Below are 21833 nucleotides of genomic sequence, written 5' to 3' on the forward strand. Positions count from 1 at the left end.
CAACTGTAATTCTGAAAATGCTGCGGAGACACGAAGTTTAAGTAGAACAATCTGTGAACACAACATCGATTCTTTATGCAGTCGATAAATCTTGGCTTTATGGAAGCGGAAACGCATAGCAGTTGTGGAGGAAAACATCTTGGATGCAAAAGACATCAGTCTAAAGGTGACGTTCACATTCCACCAGGAGAACAACATTAACTACACAGCCTGAGCTACAATGAAAGAGGTTTAAATCACACTGTATTAACTATGTATATTGACAATGGTCCAATGATTCTACAAATTGGAAAGAAACGTCCAAACGTTTAAAGATTGAATAGATACACTAGGTGGAGCCAAATCTCTCACTTTAACATGTTGCACTGCAGCAAGGATACAAAAATAAACTGATTTGAAATCCCGAAACCAACATTTATTCGTTCTTTTTTTGTACTTCATTTAAAATACAAAATATTTTGCAGTATTATATTGTGAAGTAAACCATTCAACAGTCTTTCATGCTTCTCATGTAGCGTCAACATTTACCAGAATGTTATAATTATATACTGTTTCAGCCAGCAACATTGTTTCCAGGGTATTCACACTGAAATGCACCAGTTATTGTGTCCATGCCATCCTATTGTATTCTCCAAATTAGTAGTATATTTTTCATTTTCCAGTGCACTATCCTAAAAAAAGGGATCTATTTAGGACAATCTGGTTGTCCTAAATTAGGTGTGCATTTTGAAATAATAGTCCACTTAATGTTTTTTTTGTAATATTTATATATATTAAATATAAAAAGGCAGAAAATGTGCATGAACTGCCAGAAATAGAAACAATACAGGTGTCACAAGAGCTCAGTCACAAGTGAAATCATCAGAGGTGATACCCGATACTGTAGGCTAAACATGTTTACCTGACGATAATATAAAAAAACCCCAAAAACAAACAGAAGTTCACAATAAATCAAAGAGTGAAAACTAGAAGCCGTCTAATTCCTCACAGTCTAACTTCCTTACGCCATGCCAACTCTGATCTTAACACGCCTACGCTCAAATCAAACCGTTATTTACAATAAAACAGAAAATATATATATCTACACGCGGTGTTCTGGCATGTTGAAACCTAAAAACTTGATGCAAGTTATGATAAGACATGAAAATGCTTTAAAAAAACAAACAAAAAAGAATCTCCTATGTCCAGAAGGAGCAAACTACAGGATACACATTGGAACAATAGAAAGCAGTGTGCACGTCACGCATGCACATACACGCTCGTGAACTCAGACATTCACACCTGTACTTCATTGGGAAAAACATGAAACCTGCACTCAGACTGTAATAACATATACTGCAGAAGGTAAGCATGAATGCATAAATCAAAGTCACCAGTGCAATCACTCCTTGAAATGAAACAAGCAGTATTTTCATTCACATAAACGGATACACTTGTATCCACATTCAGTATTATTATTTCCCCCTGCCCCCACTTATTTTTCCCAATGGTGACGGTCACAATAGGACGAGACAAGATGGTGAAGCTGGTTCACACTGGCAGTTATCTGGTGAGCAGTTTGGCAGTAGTTTAGTTTGGGTTTTTGATGAATGAGTTGAGAAAGGGAACGTTTGACATGAACGCGCGATCTAGAGAGTCCTATCACATGCCAGTTTTAGAATTGCTTAACTCTCAGCAAGATGCCTTCTTTGTAGAAGAGGATGGAAGCTGAATGACATGATTGTCGACAAAGCTACAACCATCGAGAGTTAAAGTAGGTTCCTTCCACTTACTGCCACTTTTGAAATCTGTTTTCAGCCTGGTGTAGGAACCCGGACCCCTAAGAAAATATGGATTCATTAACATTTTTTTCAGATATTGTAAAAGAAGTCGAGGAGGTAATCTGAGTCTCACATCAGCTAACATCCATTCGATCTTTCAGACCTTCCAGCCACAGAAAACAAACAAGGGCACCTTTGAAGAAACTCTAAAAAACACAACCACGGAGGGGGTTTTCCAATCACTTCAAAGAATATCAGTTAAATTTGTTAATTTGTTCTTTATAGCTTACAAAATGGTCAAACCTGTCATATTTTCTGGCAAAATAAAGGTCATTATCAGCTTTATATCAAGGACTATTTGAAACGACAAACTTTTTTTAAAAAAACTCTTTTTTTCATGAGGTGCCTTCTATGAAGCTTTGAACATCCACCTTGTTTTTAAAATTGTGGTTTGCATAAATTGGCATTGAACTGTGGACCTAAGTAACTGCTTTCTACCAAGGCACTAGAAACCACGCTGACAGCTTTGTGATTACCAACACGTCGCTAAATACCTCCAATATTCTTAGCAAACTTGTACGATTAGAATATTTCTGTAAGTACGTGTACATAAAACGAAGGTGGAGGATTAATGCCAGTGAAATTAATGTTAAGATGGAAGAGTGTTGACAGGGTTTGCACTGCGGGTGGAAGCAATAGACAGCGACACTGGATCAGTCATTAGTGTTCAGCAACAAGGGCACAATGCAACAACAATAGAATATAATTTAAATGATGGTAGAAACCATGAGGCTACAAGCAGATTGTTTGGGCTTGGAAATGTGTTGATACTTTTACTTTTTTATTGGCTTTTGCTACATTACAACCTTAGCTTCAATGTATTTTTTTAATAGCCAACATAAAAGTTGCATGACTGTAAAATGGAAGGATAAGGATTGATGGTAACCAACATTTTTCCAATTGTAAAATAGGAAAAGGGTGGCGTTCATTTGTGCTCTGCTTCTTTTACGCCTTGATTTATCCAAACAAAATCCAACCATTTTTCTACATCTGCCTGTTAATCGGAGGGTGTGCCTTTAACTTTTGAACAACGGACAACAGAGGCATTCACCCTATAAGACAAAGGACATCAGAGGGCATGCAGACACTCACAGAGGCCAGATATATGGCATGCATGTTTTTCAGTTGAGGGGAAAAAAATCAAAGAACCTGGAAAGAACCCATGCACTGTATGAACAGAAAAGCCCCCTGCTAAAACTTTAACCAAGGAAGCTCAAAAGTTTCCAACTATCAGCACTTGCCTTTAAAAATCACCAAAGAGGAAATACATTGGGGGATGTTGAATTTTTGCATAAACGCTTATGTTTTGTCAAAGTCTTAGAGTTTGGTTAGAGAAAATCAGTGAACAAACCGTATCATGGCGACTTTCATTAACCACAAATGGAAAGAGTATGACACAATTTGCAGAACAAAACGAGCCTAACTTAAGCTTCTTTGCCAACATGCAAAACGAAAAAATGTGGTGGAAATATAACACAAGAAAGGGGAAAATTTCCGGTTTCTAGATTTGGAAAGCTGGTAGAGACATACCCCAAATAATTTTTCACCCGCGAAGACAAGCTTACTGTGTTTCAGCAAAGTACAAATGCATGCCACTTTCTTAGATTTTCATAATGAAAAATATTTTGAGAAGTCCATGTGTCAATTATGAATCACCTTGTGTTGGTCTCTCCTTTAAAATCCCAATAAAATTCATTAAAATATAAGGTTGCAATGTGAGAAAATGTGAAAACATTTAGTTTAGCACTGCACTGCTAGAGTGCGACACCAGGCTGGCTCCCCAGGCTTTTCAGGCACTACGACCGGACACACCTGACCTGGAAATATAGCTCCCATTCTTTCTCTAGCACACAAGCACAAACAGTCCACCTGTAATAAAATAAAGAAAGGTAGTTAAATAAAAACACCTACTAGTTTCTACTTTGAGTCACTCTTTTCGCAGCTGGAACCACAATACCACTGCTGCCATTTTTTTCTTCTACATGTCAAACACCATATAACACTTTTCTGCAAGTAAGAAAATAACACCCTGGCTCATAGGCGTGCACCAAATACAGCGTAAGACGCAGCATACTTCTGCAAAAAAAAAAAAAAAAAAAAAAAAAAAAGACAAGAGGAAAGTAAAATGACAGACACACGATTTGCTCCATGCAGTTGCTTATGAATGTGATTCACTTATATTAGCCTGCCTGCGGATCATATGCCGTACTTCCATCAAATATATATATATATATTCGCTATATTTATCATGTTTGTAAAGAGATCACTAACACGCACACGTACACTTGGCCACACTCATGTTTCAGTCTGAGCGGTAAAATCCTCTCTGGCACATTTTGTCTGCTTTTCAGCATTGCCCGCTGTCTCTTTTCTTCTTTTAATGGTTGTGGGGGATTCGTAAGTGTGTGTTTACTGGTAGGTCACAGTGCGACTGGGGCCGACGGGGTGTGGAGATGAGGACATGTCAGCAGTCTTGGTGTAAAGGTAGCCGTGACCACCAGAGTGACGGCAACCACAGGGTAAAAGTAGGTGCCCACGACGGCTGTCGCCTTAGCAACTGTCACCACCGGGATGATCACATTTGCCAGGGTGACGCGGGGACAGCCGTAGCAACCGCTGCAGCCAGGAGGCGGCCGCATTAGACAAACGAGTTCATGGCGTTGACAGGCGACGGCGCCTCCGAACTCTCATTGCCCTCGTGCGTGTCCTTCTCCTTCTTGCCGCTGTACTGGCCGATGAAGGAGCCGTCCTCGTTGAACTGTCCATCCCCGCCCTCCCCGTAGTCCACTAAACTGTCGTCGCTCTCGTCGCGCCGCACCGTCCCGTTGGATGGTGTCCGGCTGCCCTTCAGTGGCTTGTGGTCCTCGGTGTCACTGTTAGAGGGCGGGAAGGTAAAGCAGCGCAGAATCACTGAGAAATTATTCATACTGTTGATCGAAATTCAGACAGGCTCTTCAAACACATCCACATTCTACAGCTTTTCCACTGCACAAGTGTTACCAGAACAATGCCATGGTGGCATTTCTTGATGCCAAATTTTAAGTCTACAACAATTAGGCATGGGTCAAGTCATGGTAAACAATGACTTTCTAGAACCTTCCATTATATTGTTTTTGCGGCATAAGGTGGTTGCTGCAGACTGAGAGTAGGCAGAGGGAAAGGAATTCCCATGAACTTTCATCTAATGTTTATGGAATGTAATTTTTCACTATTTTTAGCACAATATTTTTAACAAATACTGGCAACAACATGCAAAAGTTGGAAAGTTTGTTTAATTAAACAGCCTACCGAAGGCAAGCTACAAATGGAGAAAGGATTCTATCACCAAACATCATCTGATTTTAATACTCTCTACTATCTATCTATTATACCAGATCATGCCTAATTACAAGTACACAAATTAATTATGTCAACATTTACTGCACAAAAAAACAAACTGTAAGTTGTTTATATTACATTTTATGTTCATGTACTTGTACAGTGGAGCAGCTCAGCTACATAAAAGTATCATGTATAGCGTTAGTGCTTTAATGCTGGAAGCCTGTGCACTAATGGAGGAAGTCTGCGAAGTGCGTGCTGTTTGACTTGTTGCAGTGCACCGGAATAAGAACTATTTTAGTCAATATGCCAGCAGGTAACATGCAGCAATCCAAAATGCAATCAGAATGTCTATTTTGATGCTGCATTTCAGTAAGAACTCCTTAATCTAGTCCTTTTTTATTGCAAGCTTTTCAAGGATAATATCAGCACAGCCTTTAGATTGTTTTTCTTTACCGACTGTCTATTTACAATCAATAAAGCAGTATTTATTTGTTAAAATTATGAAGGTAGAGTAAATAAAAGCAACTCTTTTTGTGTTAGACCATTTGCTAAGGTAATACAGACCCAGTTACACATGGTATTAACTGAAGGGGATAACTTGTAAGTATCTTTTTAAAACTGTAGAGAAGTTGATAACTGATTATTGACACAACATTACAGATGGTTTGAAATAAAGTTGGAAATATAACGCTCTTCTGTGCTACACTAAAACAAGTTACAAAAAAATTCTCCACATACGCAACTTAGACCGCTCTCTTCAAATTTAGGCAAGTAAACATTTTACAATTAATGAGGATCCAATGGCATTATAGCTTGTCTTTCCCATTTTGAAGAGTGACACTAGGCGATTGTAACATCAGATATACGCGTCAGGGTGACATTATGGAACTACATAAAATAGATACATTTATGTTAAAGCTTTTTTTAACAGATCTACACATGAGCTGCCAATAAAAAGTAGCCATGTCTGCATCGACAGTGAACAAAATGAGATGAGTTACGGCGAGCTCCATTTACGACTTTTGAATAACTGTAAGCACAGAAATGTATTTTTTATCCATTGCATAAAAACAAAAACTACTAACAAGGAGTCTAAGACAGCTTTAAAAGACAACAATGTCTGATTTCCTGAGACTATTGTTCAAGTTATTTAATGTTATTAAATGAACAAGACTGTCACCTTAATGCCAGGTGTAAACAGGGTCTGTGTTGATGCTGCTTGTCCCCACAAATTAATCCACTAAAGTTAGAAAGCGCTTGAAAAGCAACCGAGGGCTGCATTAGGTGCATGCTGGTTTTATCGCATGTCTTACCTCTCCATTGACCTAAATCCCACAGAGGAGAAAGATAAAAATGCAGATTTACATAAACAGCACTTTATGGATAATTCATTAGTTTTTGGCCACAGAAAATGTATATATCTCACAAAGAATGAAAACTTACAAGGATGCTTGTTTCCATTTGCATCTTTGTAAACCAAGCATGCAAATGGAAAGTAGAAAATAAACAAACAAACAAACAAAGCTCCTTTAATAGTTAAACCAAAGAAACTAAATTATTTCAATACTATATCTCTAAATTCCAAAATACACCGTGACCAAATAATGTCAACATTATGTCAAGGTTCTTAATTACATCTGCTAAATCAGATGATCTCACTGAAAAAAACTAATAATGCATTTGTTTCAACATTTTAGAATTAGTTAGTGTACATGACTAGATACAGCTTAAAGCTAAAGTACTGCGGATTAATCAAAACTTTTTCTGGATTACAGGGTCAATTAGACGGCCAATGAAAAGGTGAGTTGGTAAACAAAGCATGTTTTGAATTTTGCCTTGCCTCAATGGAGCGTTTGAAAATGGAGCCAGGTGAAGGGGAGTGTCTCTGTAACCTGATGACAAGTTTTACATACATAAAGTAAATAAAAAACACATGTATTTCTTACTATACACTCTATTGTAGAGAGTGTTTTCTCTCACCTGTACTCCCCGAATGTTCCATCGTCCTCCTTCATAGGTTGGATCTCTGGGTCTTGATGAGCGTCTTCTTTCTCTTTAACTGCAGACAACACAACGAGAGCCCTTTAAACATGCACTCTTCCATTCCCCGCAGGCCCCAGTTATGTCTTTTACTGTTGCCAACTGTGCTTTACCTGGATATTTGCCACCTTTGTTTCTCTTGATGAAGCATACGATGAGAAGCACCAAGATCAGGAGAGCGATGGCGCACATCAGTCCGATAAACCAGCCCTGCGTGGCGATGTCTACCTGCCGGTTGGGGACAGCTGGAGGAAAAGACGGAGAGAGACAGGAAGGGAAAAAGAACAAACGGAAAGTGTGAGAACAACTGACTGAGTACATTTGAAGAGATGCACCAATAAATGGGCGGGAGATCTGAAAAATGGCTGACTTAGCTTGACTGACCCAACGGCCAGCGACTGTCTGGTTAGAACATTAAAAGTATGAAATCTTTCCTATTGGCACATTAGGAAACAAGGTGCACTACAAGCACTCTTCGACGTGGAAGCTGTTTACCTACCAAACTCAAAACGTAGCTATTTTCTGTAGCAGTGAGGTGTTTAAAATTAAGTCTGAAAAAGCACAAAAAGAGAAGTTGTTGAGAAGAGACTGTTTTCACATAAAAAAAAATATCCTCAGCTCATCCAAGTAGCTATAAATAAAAAGGAAGCAACTGTTCTTCTGTCTTATCCTTCCGAGGTTTTAACTCTCTGTTATGGAACCTACTGGATTTATAAAAGCTGGAAGTTAAGCTAACGGTCCATAATTTCCATTAACATACAAATAAAGAAAATTGTTAAGGTTAGTAATTCTACCCACTCACATAGTGGCCACTCTTACAAATATTTATTGACTGCTCACACTGCGGAAATGGAACAAAACAAACAAACAAAAAAAACAACATTAAGTGCCGTTTTAGGTTTGATCAAACTGGAGATCTGAAATCTGCCACAAAACCTGGTGCATCTCTTTACATTAATAGTGAAACTTAAATGTTTGGGTGGTTCTCGTCATGGAGTCCAAAACTAAAGTTGACAGAGACTTCAAACTTTGAAATAAAAATACTAATATGGATCAACATGCAGTTTTTTTGAGACATTAAGTAAAATGACAGAGTGAATAGAACACAAATAACAGAAAATATGGATATTAGAGTAATTATTAATGTCACATGCATTTATTTTGCTTTGTTCTTTTTTTCTTGAAGTTTATTTCTTAATTTATTATAATTTCATACGCAACATGTCATGTCTTTCATAATCCTTTTATTAAGTAAAAAATTTTGTTTTTCTTTTCTGAATATTATTTGAGTCCAGAGAGAAGATTTAAGGATTTAAATCTTAAAATCACGGTTAAAATCCCCTCACGTTTCGCTGTTCTTGTCTTTAAAGATTTGAGTTTATTCCTGCAAGAGTTGCTTTTGGATTGCGTGCATCACAACTATTGAGCAAAACACCACCAAAAGGCAGGTCTAATTTGGACACAAACTCCTCCCAATTTTTCAACAAAATCTTTCTGACAAACAGATCTTTTCAAGAAATCCACTATTTTTTGGAAAAAAAGAACAAAATCTGAAATATGGCGTAAGGAGCACACACGAAATGAAAATGACCTGAAGTAAATGACGACAGCTACAAAACGACTACGTTCACGGCCGACTGTAACAGTCGACGCCTGGTGACTGAAAATAACAGAAAACTGACTTAAATCAAACAGAAAAGACAGTCTGCACCCTGAGGCACGCCGCCTCACCTGGCACTGTAACCGACACTTCTTTGGTCTTGTGGACCGCCGGGCCGGCGCCGTCTCTAGCTACCACGCGCACAGAATAGGACGTCCCCGGCTTTAGGCCTTTTATAGTATGCGAATGTGTACCATTTACTGACTCCCTTTTCCAGTCATCATCACCTGGAAGTGGTGCAGCGCATGGAGAGGGATTAGAGTCGGACAACATTTGGAGTAGCTGCATGCGCAGGGCATTCTGAAGATGGAGGAAGCAAGGAAATGCCTTACTGTTCTCTACAACATATTCCACAAATAAAATCTTATTGTGTCCAAAGTATTCCCAACTGATCACTGGGCCTTCCTCTGACACAGATGCGTTAACTGTTCCGAACACAGGCCCAGCAGAAGGCACTGGGCAAACAAAAGAAAAAACAGACGTTCTTATTTAAATATGAAACAGAAATTTCAGCTTAGAATGTTTTTCAATATAATCAAGTTACTGTATACTTTTTTTTTTTAAAAACTACAAAATACATCTTCAATTGCTACTCAAGAGTCAAAAGTCAGTGCATTCACGAACATGAAGTTCGTAGAATCATTTTTCGCATTTTGGTTACATAAATAATTTCAAAATTAGGCCAAAACGAGAAAACAGTACTATATTTATATAAGTTGCAAATGTCCTTGTTTTTTCTAACTGTTTCTGTGACATAGCAGGAAATAAATAAGGTAGTTGCAGCAAAAACCTCAATTCCTTGTAAAGACTATGTTACCCTGGAGTACAAATCATAGAAGGGAACTAAAGTAAAAATGCCTTCATTCCTACATAGTTCAATACCACATCATACTGAAACCATGCTAAAATTTGTAATTTATTCGTTGATAAACAAGTTATTTGGTAAAAAAAAAAAAAAAAAAAAGTCAGAATATATGTCCAGAAATTAAAATTGATCATCAAAAGTTAGTTTCTCCAATGTATAATATCTAAAAAAACACCCATCTTTCTTCAATAAATAAATGACTCAATAGGTTCTTTTCGGGGTCTACTTTTAAGGGAAACCATTTTTGCAGCACTCAGTGTAAGCCAGGGTAGACGTTTGGATGTGCAGTTAGGGGCATGGGAAGTGCTTGTACCCTTGTGAAGCGGGGGATGTAGAGACAGAGTGATGGGGGAGGTTGGGTGAGGGGGCTCTGTGGGGCCTGAAAGGACACGGAAAGAGTAAGACAACACACATACAGTGCACGTGACAAAAGGCAACATACAGCACTGAGATAAGATATTCTGTACTACCTCTGAGCTTTGTCATTTAGAACGCGTTCAAACACTGAATTGATCGTTGTATCCAGACCAAAATAAGCCAGATCTGAATTACAACAAGGCAGGCATGCACACTAACTGGGCTTGATTAAAATCTCTTATGTAGCAGATCAAAGACAACAGGTAGCAGAAGGTAACAAGGCGAAGGAAATAGAGGAAATAGAGTAAGGTTAGACAGATAGAGATTGCAAACATAGCAACAAGGCAGTGTGCATAAAGGTGAGATACAACTGAAAGCAGATATTCACATAAAGCTCATGAACACACATAACCGTATTTTTTCTCAATGTGACATTAAATCAGATTTGAATGTTTCCTGTTCCAGCTCGTCAAGGATTACCAAAATCCTTACAGGTTGTTTCTTTGTCTTTCTTCAAAGTCAAAAATTAACATACACTATAATTACTACACCATTAATCTTTTTGAGGAAGCTCAAATGATGATTTCATGGTATTGTAAGCTTCTGAAAGGTTAATATACGAGCTAATCAGAGGTGGAGTAGGTATGTTGCACTGCTTCCTTGTTGGATATTATAGAAAAATGACAAGAAATCAGCAAAGGTGTCAGGAAGAGATTTGCGAACCTCCGTAAGTCTGATTTATCCTTGGGTACGTCTTCCAAATGTCTGAGGGAGCCAAAAGCCTTCAAAATATTATCTATAAGGATAAACGACCATACGAGTTGTTGATATTTAGCAAATAATTGTGGTAATTGTAAATGACCTAAAACAAGAAAAATTTTGCCTGATTTTAAGTCACATAATGGAAAAAAAAAGGTTACATGTCAATTTAATTTGTAAATATCTAAGATTAACTTTAAATATAGTTATAAAATATGACATCCTAGGGATTGTTTTGGTTTTCTAATGAAAAAAATATCATGCAAACATGTTTGAGGCACACATGTTACCTTTGCCTGGCTGTATAGTGGGCTGAATAAGAGCTTAAAAGAGAAAAGGAAAGACAAAGACAGGGCCGTAAGACATTAAATGGGGGATAAAGAAGAGCCTCCTCATGGTTGTCCGTTTTAAAGGAATCTTTAACCCAACTTTAGTTCTAACCCTCAGTAATGTTGCTGATGTAAGATACTAACCTTTTCTGTCAATCAGAATTTCAGTGTGAATCACCTCAAGCTAAAAACCGAAAACACACCAGGCCATACCTGTATCCATGGCTGTAGACGCCTCTTCTGTGATTTCCGGGCCAGGGCCTTTTCTTGTCCGAGCCTTCAAGTAAAACTTATAGAGCATGCTTGCGTTCAGGCTGGTCAGTGTGATGGTAGTCACGTTGGCTGGAAAGGTCACTTCCTTGACTGGTCCCAGTTCACTTGTGGTATTAACTGTTGAGGAAACAGAAAGAGGTCAGTGACGGGAAATGAACGACTACATAAAAGTAGAAGAGAAAACAAGTTATTCGGTGTCTGGTTACCCCTACCAGCATGGTATTTGAGAGTGTATCCTGTAAGGCGTCCATTGTTGCTCAAAGGTGGGCCCCATTTTACCGTAAGAGTGTCCAAACCGTGGTCAGTCACGCTCAGAAAAGAAGGAAGATCCGGTACTGAAATACAAAGTTAAGCCACAGTCAGGATTTATTATGTATTAGAAATCTCTGGAATTGGTATGAAAAAGGGTGTATGAAAGCCAACTGTTCAGAGGAAAATGCTAAACCTTATATACGCACCTCCTTCGGGGGTTTCAAAGGTCTTTTTGGAGCTAGGAGGTCCTTCTCCTTTGTTATTGAACACCTTGATGAAAAGGTCGTAGACACTGTAAGGCTGAAGCCCCGGCAGCATTCCCTCACTGCGGTTACCACTGAAAGTTAAAATCTGCTCCTGCTCGTCTGCTTCTTCCTGTTGGTCTTGCTGGCCTCGCACCCGACGGTAGTACACCTACATAAAAGACACAAAGACATAAGCGCTGTTTTGAAGCCTGATCACCAAATGTCCTGGTTTATTTGAGTAACTGAAGTCATGATTGCACATTGGTCCAAGAAAAACCAAAAACTAACAAGTTTTTGTGGATGAAAAAAAAAAGTACCCTGTATCCTTGCAGTTCACCTCGGACAGAGGGATTTGATACCGGTTCCCACTGAACTTCTGCCAGCGTGCTGTTAGGAACGGTGACCTGGACGCTACCAGGAGCAGACAAAGGCTCTGCGAAGTGGAGATACACCAGTGTTAGTCATCAGCATGGAAAATGATACTGTGCTACTGTGTCTGAGGCAACTACACAAAAAAAAAAAAAACACAAGGACATGTGTTGAAGAAGTTCAACATTTTAAACTTGCTCAAACCTTTTTCTTTTAAGCCTATCTGGTCGAAAACAAAAAACAGAATTCATGGAAACATCCGCAAAATTCACTCACTGTCTTCTCCCGAGTATCCAATCACAACTGTGGGCTCAGGTGCGTTGCCGTAGTTATTAAAGGCCTGAACTTTAATTTCGTAGGCCACATAGGTTGGTGTTCCAGAAACAATGAGCTGGGAATCGTTGACAACATTCTTCGAGGCCCAGTCGTCTTCCACATCCTTTTGTCTCCACTGCACCTTGTACTGCAGTCCCGGACCATTTGACTGAAATCCTGTGAGGGGCTACGCAAGACAAATGTTAAAGAGTCTATTGACTAAAAAGCTGAGGAACACAGTTTTAAATCTAACTAAACTCAATCAAATCCTTCTTACCTTCCAAGAGATGACCAAGTTGTCGGACTCGGTTCCTGCTCCTTCCACATTTGTTGGATTTTCATCCGGAGCTGAGGAAAATCAAATAATAATGCACGGCTCACTTTGTACATCTAGGAACCCTAAACATGAACTGTTTAAATTACTTTAACAGAAGAAATTAATTTAATTAATTTAAATTACTTATCAGAAGCTGATAAGTAATTTATGAAAAGTCTTTACTACCTGAAGGGTTGGTCCTGTACTGTGCCGAGGGGTTACTGGGGTCGCTGTAGCCGACGCCATTCTGAGCCAGCACTCTGAACGTATAGTAGATGTATGGAGAGAGCTCTAGCTGGGCCGTGGTGGTGGTACCAGAAACTTCTGTGAGGTTGACCCAAACTCCTGGCTGGTGGAGTAGATCCATGTATTCAATCAAAAAGTCTGGAAAAGAAAAATGCACAATGTTACTGAGACCATATAGATGGGAAAGTAAGGATCTTGATTCTAAAATGCCAATTTGACTACCGAGTTTCTGCACTGGCATAGGAATAATCACGCTGGCATCCCCTTTCTTTGCATTTTATACTGTAGCCAATGAGATCATCGCAACCTTGGGTATCATAACATGAGTAAATTTCTTCATGTTTTGACTCGTGCAAAAAATATTTTATAGAAGTGGCAACATAGGAAACAGTGTAAAGAGAGGTTCACACAGGGAATTTACGTTTTTTCATTTGTTACCAGTTCAAATCTGACACCAAAGTGCAAAACTGAATGAATGAATGAATCAGTCAATCAATATTTCATACTCTGTATTGGACTGTTGTTTTCATCTCCGGGGATCCAGGTGAGCTGAACACTTCTCTCCATCTGGTCGGTGAGCTCCAGGTCTGTCGGAGGGTCCGGCTTTTCTGCAAGACCGGTCAGAGTAAAGCTAGTACTCGACATCCTGCCGGTGGGCTTTTTATTGTTACACAGTAAAGGGAGCATGTTTGAGTTTACAAAGACATATTTAATGCACCATTATGACGACAAAAGCAAATCGTTAAAATTCAGCATGAGCCTTTTGGTGGAATGTATATTTTGTTTTGTTTTTTTTCTACATTCATTTCATGATGACTTGCGAATCCCTAACACGTTTGCGTAAGTTTGCTAAGTTTGCTAAGTTTTCGGTGAAATTTTACTTTGCAGCAATTGGATATCTCCTACACAGGTTTTTCACTTTTAGCTCATTAGATCTAAATGCTGAACTGAATGTAGGGGGGGGAATCAATCAATGATGCTTATACACACACCCACAGTTCTGACAGGAGAGAATGTGAAAACGGCTGCATCGAAGAACTGTGGACATGGAGAAGAAACTAAAGTGCCAAAAATGTAAACATAAATAATGCAGGACATGACAAAACGGACCGGATGGACTGAATGAAAGCTCTAAGTTTACCTAACACAATTGGTGGAGGAGGAGTTGCCTCTGATAGCAAGAAAAATAGAGGAAAGTGAAAAAGGAAGATAAGCTGTTAGTAGAAGACATTTTTGAAATGCAAGAAAAGGCAGGAAAAACATGACTGAAACATTAGGTTATCACAGAATCAGCAAAGATAAAAGAAGAGGACAGTCATTTGAATTCATGGAGTTTAAAGATAGATTCTGATGTACAATAAGTGATTGTTCTTGCTTGAATGAAGTGCTGGGCTATGATGCAGTGGTTAGCCCAGTCCAAATTGACACAACATGTCAGCAATAAATCAGATTACATGTGATTTCCCTCCACCTACCTTCCCCACCCCCCAGGTGCTTGAGTCACCCTCAAGGCCCTGCTGCCCTGGGTGGTCAGCCATATTGCGCGTATCACCGACCGTCAATGTTTGCAATGTTTTTTAACTCATGTAACGTAACGAATGCGTCAGAGAATAACACGTTTAAAGCAAAAATGTGTCAACGCACCAACAACAGTCAGTGTAGCGCTTGCAGAGTCCTGATCCAGAATGGTGTTTGTGACGCAGGTGTAAGTGCCTGCGTCATCATCTGTCACATCTCTGATGATCAGACTCTCATCGTCCACCTCAAACCTGCATGGATTACCAATGAAGAGGTTTTAGTATCATTATTATCGCTGTCGTGTTTTTATCTGAAGGTCTGCTGTACCTCTGATCGTCTGGTAGTTCTCCGTTATCTTTCAGCCATGTCATGGTGGGCATGAGGGTTTTGTCGTGTTTGACTTTACACTCAAACAGAGCACTCATTCCTCTCTGCACCTTTTTGTATGTCGGCTGGGTGAGGATGCGAGTGGGTTCTGGAGCACGGCGTTAATAGTAATTCATATTTACAGCTAGAACATAAATAGAATCATTAAAGCAAATTTTCTATCTCTTACTGACCTTTAACTTCCAGGAAGACATCATTCTCTTTAAATCCTAGGTTATTGGTGGCGGTGCAGGTGTACTTCCCACTGTGTAAAGGCTGAGCCACATTGATTTCCAGCGTGCCGTTTTCATGGATCACATAGGAGTCGCCGTTCCTTATGCTGGTCTGACCGTCTTTAAACCTGTATTGAAAAATTGAAAAGGACACTTTTGTTATTGTGGTTTTGGGAAACACAAGAAACTAGAAGACTTCTGTCAAGTTTGTTCATAATGTCTACGGATGGAACCAGAAGCAGTCGATGCAGTCCCCCCTCGAGCAGTTTAACAGAAAGGCTGTCTGACACAAACAACAAGCCAGGAAACTGCAATTCAGCTTGCCGACACGCCTCAGTCACGGCTCTCCATTACATATGAGAAATTGAATCAAAAATTTTTCGACACTGAGCAACCCTCAGTTTTATGCCTGGAAGAAAACGGCAAAATGGAACAGTGGACCGACTTGGTTTCGGTTCCAACTCCTACCATGCGATGGTTGGTATCGGTGAGCCAAAGGAGGCGCAGTCGAGCAGCGCCGGGTGGTTCATGATGACTCGGTACACTTGGTTTGGCAGAGTGAGAACTCTTGGTGCTTCGGCTGTTGAACGCACAGACAAACATTGTTGCTGGATTTTACTGCTCACCTGCATGTCTGCGTATTTGAAGATACGCTAACAGCTAGATAACGTTAAAGCTTACCCAGCACATTTACAAACGCATTAGCCATCAAGTAACCAAACTCATTGGATGCATTGCACTGGAAGACGGCACTGCTTCCCGACTGTACATTGCTGAGAATCACGGTGTCCTCCTCTATCTTTGGGCCATTTTCTTCATAAACATCTAGGACAAATAAAAAAGGAGATATTTTTGTCTTTCTGACACACAGTTTTCTGGCACTTCAGTTAACTGCAATGCAGCATTTGATCGAATTCGTCTGTATCTTGTTTCACCGTAGTGTACATTACAGTGAACAGATACTAGTCTGTTTGTTTTTTTACCCTGTATTGGACGTCCATTGACAAACCAATTAATTTTTGGCTTGGGATTTCCATTAACACGGCAGGTTAGGATGCCGGTCTCATTCGGAGCCAGTATCAGGTTTCTGGGAGCACTGATCCAGAAAGGAGCAGCTGGGGAGGGAGAATAAAAACGCACAATGAGATTACTGAGAACATGACTCCAATCCTTTAGATATGCTTGTCTTTATTTACGTTTATACAAGGATGTTAGGGGAAGCTGACGAGCAAAATTGATTTTTTTTACAGTGTAAAAATTGCAATTAAAAGTATGTAATCAGCAGATTTTGGTGAATTTATTTGGATTGTACATTTTACTTAAATCAAGCACAGTAGCACATTAAGCGATACTTAAAAAAATCTTTATAACCAAGATGTTTTTGCTTTTTTTCCTCAAACTTAAATGTTGTAGATAACTAAACAAACTTAACAAGAGTAAATACAACAAGATTTTATATTCACACCTGGCTAGGAAGGTTTGGGTAATTTTCTCCCCAAATAAATTATTAAGTATTATTAAGTCATTCAAAATTGATGAAGAGACAACAGTAAGTAAAAATCTTTGCCGATCTTCAGACCTTTAACGGTGACTTTAATTAGGTGATGTGCAGAGCCCAGCTTGTTGGTCGCTGTGCAGCGGTATTCGCCAGCATCGTCTTCATTCACGTCAGAAATCTTCAGCGTTTTGTTGAAGTTGGAAAAGAACGCCCTGCCACTCGGCAGCTTCCCTGCATCCTTCTGCCATGAAATTTCCGGAGTGGGTCTTTTCACAGAAAACACAAAGATCAACTTCATGAGACCGTTTTGTTTTTTTGTGGGTTTTTTTTGCAATTTGTGTTGCATGCACCACTTTGTGTCGGTTCATCATATAAAATCCCAACAAAACATGCTGAATTTAGTGGTTTTAATGTGACAAAATGTTGGGAGAAGTTCAAAACATGTATTTAAAAAAAAAAAACAAACAAAAAAAAGCCAATTTACAATCCCTCAGCAATGCATTCCAGCTCCAGAGTCTCTCCTCTCAGAACCATCTTGTTGCTCGTACTGCCGCTCGGCAACTTGAAACCGGGGCGACGCTCCCCCTCTGGATTGCCTGATCACAGGAGGAAACAAGTGGGAATCTGAGTCAAGCCAAAGCAGCAGCTAGCTTAGATGTTGGTCTCACCACAACATTTACAAGAGAAGCTTAGTATGTGGAGATGTGAAGTCAGGAAGGGATATTTACGACAATTAGTTAGAGGCACTACCAAGTCAAGCTGTTTTCTAAATGTGATAAGATGGGACAGAAAATAATTTATGGTACCAGAACAAAAGAAAGACACATGTTTTATACATATTTATTCTTTAATATACTCTTCAATTTGAGACTTGTGTTGCGTGTTAATGTAACTACACAGGGAGTGTGTTGAGGCCAAGTTAAAAGGAGCATGTTTATGCCAGGGGGTAAACACAGGGCAGGGTTCACACTGGGAATACACCATCAGCACTCACCACTATAGAAATCAGTCATATTATAAGCAGCCAAAGTCTCATTCATTGTTTCCACTGGAATATGACAAAAGAAACATGATAACCATGCAATACCAGGAAGCATAAAGTTGATGTTTACTTTCCCTTCAATAACATTTTTTAAGTGTTGCGTTGGAACCATCGTGACACCGAAAGATGTGCACTGCGTTATCTAATACATACATGCAGAGAATGTACAGCGCTTTGCAAAAGAAGCGCTGTACATTCTCTTTTCAACTTTTACACATTTCCCCACTTTAAAATAAACGTCATGGTATTTTACTGTAATGCTATGTATCTTATGTATGCTGATTATGAAATAAAACTTTCAAAATTGTACTGTGTTCATATATTCGGCTCTCTGACTTTGACACATCCAACAAGCTTCTCTCAGAGGCTAACTAATTTGATAATATAGTCAACGTGTGTATTGCATTGCATGAAATCCGTTGAAGTTTGTGATAGTAATATGACAAAATGCTGACAAGTTCAAGGTGTATAAACGCTTGTTGCAAAGGCACTGTATTAAACAGAAACAGTGGCAGCCACATTTCGACTTACACAGACAAAACAAACTTTCACTGCCTGGACTTACTGTTGAGCACCACAACAGAGATGGGCTGTTTCTGCTGGATGGTCTGCGTGTATGGAAAACGAGCGTAGCAGATGTAATCGCTCCGGGTGTCTTCTGGGAGAACGTTGGAAAAGTATAGGTCTCCGTTCAGGGCCTGGGACACGCGCTTATTCAGCGGCAGCTTCTGGAAGTCTGAGGAAGGACACAGCATGTCAGGTGTGATTAATGTGTGGGTATTCTTTTACAAGAACGCGGCAAAGTTTGCACTCAAACAACTCACTGTTATCCATCCAAAAAATGACAGGAGGAGGCAGGCCTGCCGGGGGTCGACATGGAAGCACGAGAGAAACCCCCTTCTGCACCAAAATCGCCTCATTTTTCTCCTTTGACCACAAGGGGGACCCTGCGAGTCACAATAACCAAACGAGGGTGTTTTAAAAACACAGACATTTCGGAATAACTGAATATTATTTATTGAGGTGTCTTACTGGACTGCCTGATCATAATGGTGTTGGACAGAGCTTTGCCATGCTCATTGCTAGCTGTACACTGGTATGTTCCCTCGTAGGCATCAGCCTTTTCTCCACTGATATCAATGACCAGCGTTCCTGAACCGGGCTTCATCAGGACTTTGGAGTCCTTCTCCACATCAAAGTTGGTGCCGTTCCTTGTCCATGAAAAGCTACAGATAACAAGAGTAAATAATGTAGCTTAGCAGGGACAGAAGCAAAAAAAACAAAAACAAACATGAAATAATGCAGGTCATTATAAAATACGTAAAACGACTAATGTTTTGACATCAGCTTTGGAGCTTTGCGAAGAACGAATTGATTTTGTCCAACTTTCAGTGTTAGTCATTTCAAAAACATCTTAATTTTAATTGTATAAAAAGAATTGTTTTTATTGCTCGCCAATGGTACAATAAAACTCTTATTCATGCAGAATCTCTGATCATTTTCATCCATCTTCAAATACACTCTGACCAGCTTTTCCGTCCCTGCTGAAGAATAACTTTCCTACAATATGATGCTTCAAGAACCATGTTTAAGCGTGAGGATGGTTGTGTTGAGCGTGATGTGCAGTAATAGTGTTCTGCCTCACGAAAAGGTGTTTTACATTTTGAGTGAAAAGTTCAGTTTTGGACTCGTATCAGCAGAACATCTTCACATATTCTCGCTGTGTTCCTACAAAGTTTGTAACTGGGTTTCTTCTAGCATTTTTGACAATTGTTTTTTTTTTTTCTTGCCAGTCTTCCATGATCCCCAGATTGGTTAACTGCATGTTAAATAAAACGTTCTGTCAACAGATACTCCCGCATAAGCTGTGGTTGTCTGCTTCCAATTTATGCTCTCCTTGCCCAACCAGTCAAGTTTAGGTGGACAGCCGTGCATTGGTAAATTAATAAAATGTTGATGGGATTTGTCATGTTTCAAATTCAGCACAGGTTTTGATTCAATTTGCCTGATTCTAACATATTTGATCCAATGACTGGTGGCAAATCAGAGCAGCAGCTAATCCACCCTTCCGGGTGTGTTTCTTAACCGCCAGATCTCCAAGACGACAGTTGCTATGGCAATTTATCTTCTCCACTTGCCTCCAGGTTAAGTTGCCCTCGGAAGCGGGGCTGTAATTTAGCGGAGAGGGAGCACGGCAGCGGCATTAAATCATTCAATAAGTGTTTTGGAGTTGCCGTCTCACCTGGGATGAGGCTTCCCTTTGGCCTCGCAGTGAATGACGATGTTCTCCCGCGGATCAAAGATGTAATCCTTTGGGGATTGCAGAGTTATGGTGGGGGGTTGAGGCACTGGAGACACATCCATAGAAGAATGTTTCATACACACGTCAGCACTGAATTCAATGTAGAGACGCGTTGTATAAACGAGGAGATGAACTATTCAAGCAACAAGCATGCTTAGCCAAACTTGTCAGACAGGATTTGTGGAGCAAACAAAGACATAAGCAGCAATCTCTCTCCTGAGTAGATGACTTACCATTGTTTAACTTCAAAATTACACTTCAAGCAACACTCCAAAGCCAAGCAAGGTGCTCAGTAGAGTTATGCGGTTGGGCGAAAAGGCAAACAAACGAACAAAAGAAAAAAAAAACACTCCATGCACGTTGTTACCCAAGGCACACAAAGAGGAAATCAATACATTCGAAAGGCAAAAACTGCACACAACAAGCCAAGGCTATTTTTAGGCAACTTACATCCTTCCAGTACTTTAGCTTTTTGTCCCCCATGACATGCCATACAACGGTAATAGAATATTGAGGAGAAGTGTTAGAGTTTCTTCGGATGTCTTGCAAGGAACAAGCAGCAGATTAAGTTGAAAGACAATTTTTTTTTAGAGTTTGATAGAGCCAGCGTAATCAGCTTTCCCACGTGTAGCTTGCATTTTTAGTGGAAGAAGGTGGAATAAATGCAAGAAGAGGCTTTTCACAAACACTGGAGTCACAGATACCAGTTTACAGAAGAGAAACACCACGCAGCATCGGTTGCAAATTATATGTTATCGTGAGTGATACTTACGATCAAGAGGCACTTCAAGCCCTGCGGTCATGTGACTCAGCAGTATCAATAATACAGCTTCAAGACCTGGAGTCCATTTTTGTTTCTTGTCCATGTTTGTGCAAGTCAGACCCCGAATGATGATCTTCCCTCCAGGGTTAACAGTGACCAGCTGGTGAAGAAGAATCGACTCTACAAAGATATAAACACATAAATTAGTAAAAATGAACTTTATTTAACATACATTTTCTTTGTTTCATTTTAGGTAGTAAAGAAATTGCAATATCAACTCACGCCCTGAAGTTTAAATTAACATTTTGATGCAGCTATCACAATTTCTTTGGAGCATAATTGTCATTTCCATCATGACAAGTATAGCCAGTGTGAAAAATACTTCACTATACAGTAAATCTAGAGATGGCGACGATCTGATCCAATACCAATATCGAGATCCTTACTGAACATGGGAGACCATCAATCTACAACCCCTGCAGTGAGTTCAGTGCACCTTGCTTCTGGTTAATTCAATTATATTATTAGAAGTGATTTAATGGTTTTTCAATTCATTAAAAAAAAAAAAAAAGAAGCAAAGTTCGAAGCATCAGCATCAGTTTTGGTAAAGACTCTAGAGGCACCCTCAACTCAATCTTAAGACAGTCTACAGTTTGAATTGATCCTTTCTACAGCTGAAAAAAAATGCAAATTAAGACACTAAAAGGATTATTCTAATATTTATAATGTAATAATGAATCTTGTGAATAGAAATACAATTGACCATGTGGACAAAAGTTACAGCAGCATAGCCATCAGTGCCTTTGTGGTTTACACATAATATAACACATGACCAAAAATAACAGAGTTTTAATATAAAAGGATTCCGGTGTAATGTAGATGCCTTGGTAGAGTCTAAATCAAACAGACAGTGCTTCTATAAACACAGACTGATGTTAAAACAT

The 21833-nt window shown here is 39.5% G+C and overlaps 1 protein-coding gene across 15 annotated transcripts in view; it reads right to left on the reverse strand.

Annotated features, from left to right (window-relative positions):
* Positions 1 to 393: 393 nt before the first annotated feature.
* The window catches only part of nrcama (neuronal cell adhesion molecule a), a 53833-nt gene continuing 32393 nt past the window's right edge, over positions 394 to 21833 (reverse strand). The window contains exons 3-33 of one of the 15 annotated variants that reach the window (XM_032588937.1): positions 20899 to 21069; positions 20577 to 20594; positions 20067 to 20172; positions 18857 to 19050; positions 18649 to 18771; positions 18390 to 18560; positions 17267 to 17378; positions 16864 to 17048; positions 16268 to 16399; positions 15966 to 16109; positions 15753 to 15864; positions 15246 to 15412; positions 15013 to 15160; positions 14812 to 14936; positions 14309 to 14338; positions 13674 to 13775; positions 13108 to 13305; positions 12883 to 12953; positions 12567 to 12792; positions 12239 to 12354; positions 11883 to 12090; positions 11637 to 11759; positions 11365 to 11541; positions 11113 to 11145; positions 10020 to 10085; positions 9174 to 9296; positions 8913 to 9068; positions 7295 to 7426; positions 7122 to 7200; positions 6455 to 6466; positions 394 to 4693 (exon numbers count right to left, since the gene is read on the reverse strand). In XM_032588937.1, coding sequence (XP_032444828.1) covers positions 4459 to 4693; positions 6455 to 6466; positions 7122 to 7200; positions 7295 to 7426; positions 8913 to 9068; positions 9174 to 9296; positions 10020 to 10085; positions 11113 to 11145; positions 11365 to 11541; positions 11637 to 11759; positions 11883 to 12090; positions 12239 to 12354; positions 12567 to 12792; positions 12883 to 12953; positions 13108 to 13305; positions 13674 to 13775; positions 14309 to 14338; positions 14812 to 14936; positions 15013 to 15160; positions 15246 to 15412; positions 15753 to 15864; positions 15966 to 16109; positions 16268 to 16399; positions 16864 to 17048; positions 17267 to 17378; positions 18390 to 18560; positions 18649 to 18771; positions 18857 to 19050; positions 20067 to 20172; positions 20577 to 20594; positions 20899 to 20992 — 3918 coding nt within the window. In that variant the 5' untranslated portion in view covers positions 20993 to 21069 and the 3' untranslated portion in view covers positions 394 to 4458. The remainder of the gene's footprint in view (positions 4694 to 6454; positions 6467 to 7121; positions 7201 to 7294; positions 7427 to 8912; positions 9069 to 9173; positions 9297 to 10019; positions 10086 to 11112; positions 11146 to 11364; positions 11542 to 11636; positions 11760 to 11882; positions 12091 to 12238; positions 12355 to 12566; positions 12793 to 12882; positions 12954 to 13107; positions 13306 to 13673; positions 13776 to 14308; positions 14339 to 14811; positions 14937 to 15012; positions 15161 to 15245; positions 15413 to 15752; positions 15865 to 15965; positions 16110 to 16267; positions 16400 to 16863; positions 17049 to 17266; positions 17379 to 18389; positions 18561 to 18648; positions 18772 to 18856; positions 19051 to 20066; positions 20173 to 20576; positions 20595 to 20898; positions 21070 to 21833) is intronic. The other 14 variants (XM_032588939.1, XM_032588940.1, XM_032588942.1 and 11 more) reach the window with 14 other exon arrangements.

The sequence above is a fragment of the Xiphophorus hellerii genome, chromosome 17 (genome assembly GCF_003331165.1).
Source record: "Xiphophorus hellerii strain 12219 chromosome 17, Xiphophorus_hellerii-4.1, whole genome shotgun sequence".
Lineage (NCBI taxonomy): Eukaryota > Metazoa > Chordata > Actinopteri > Cyprinodontiformes > Poeciliidae > Xiphophorus > Xiphophorus hellerii.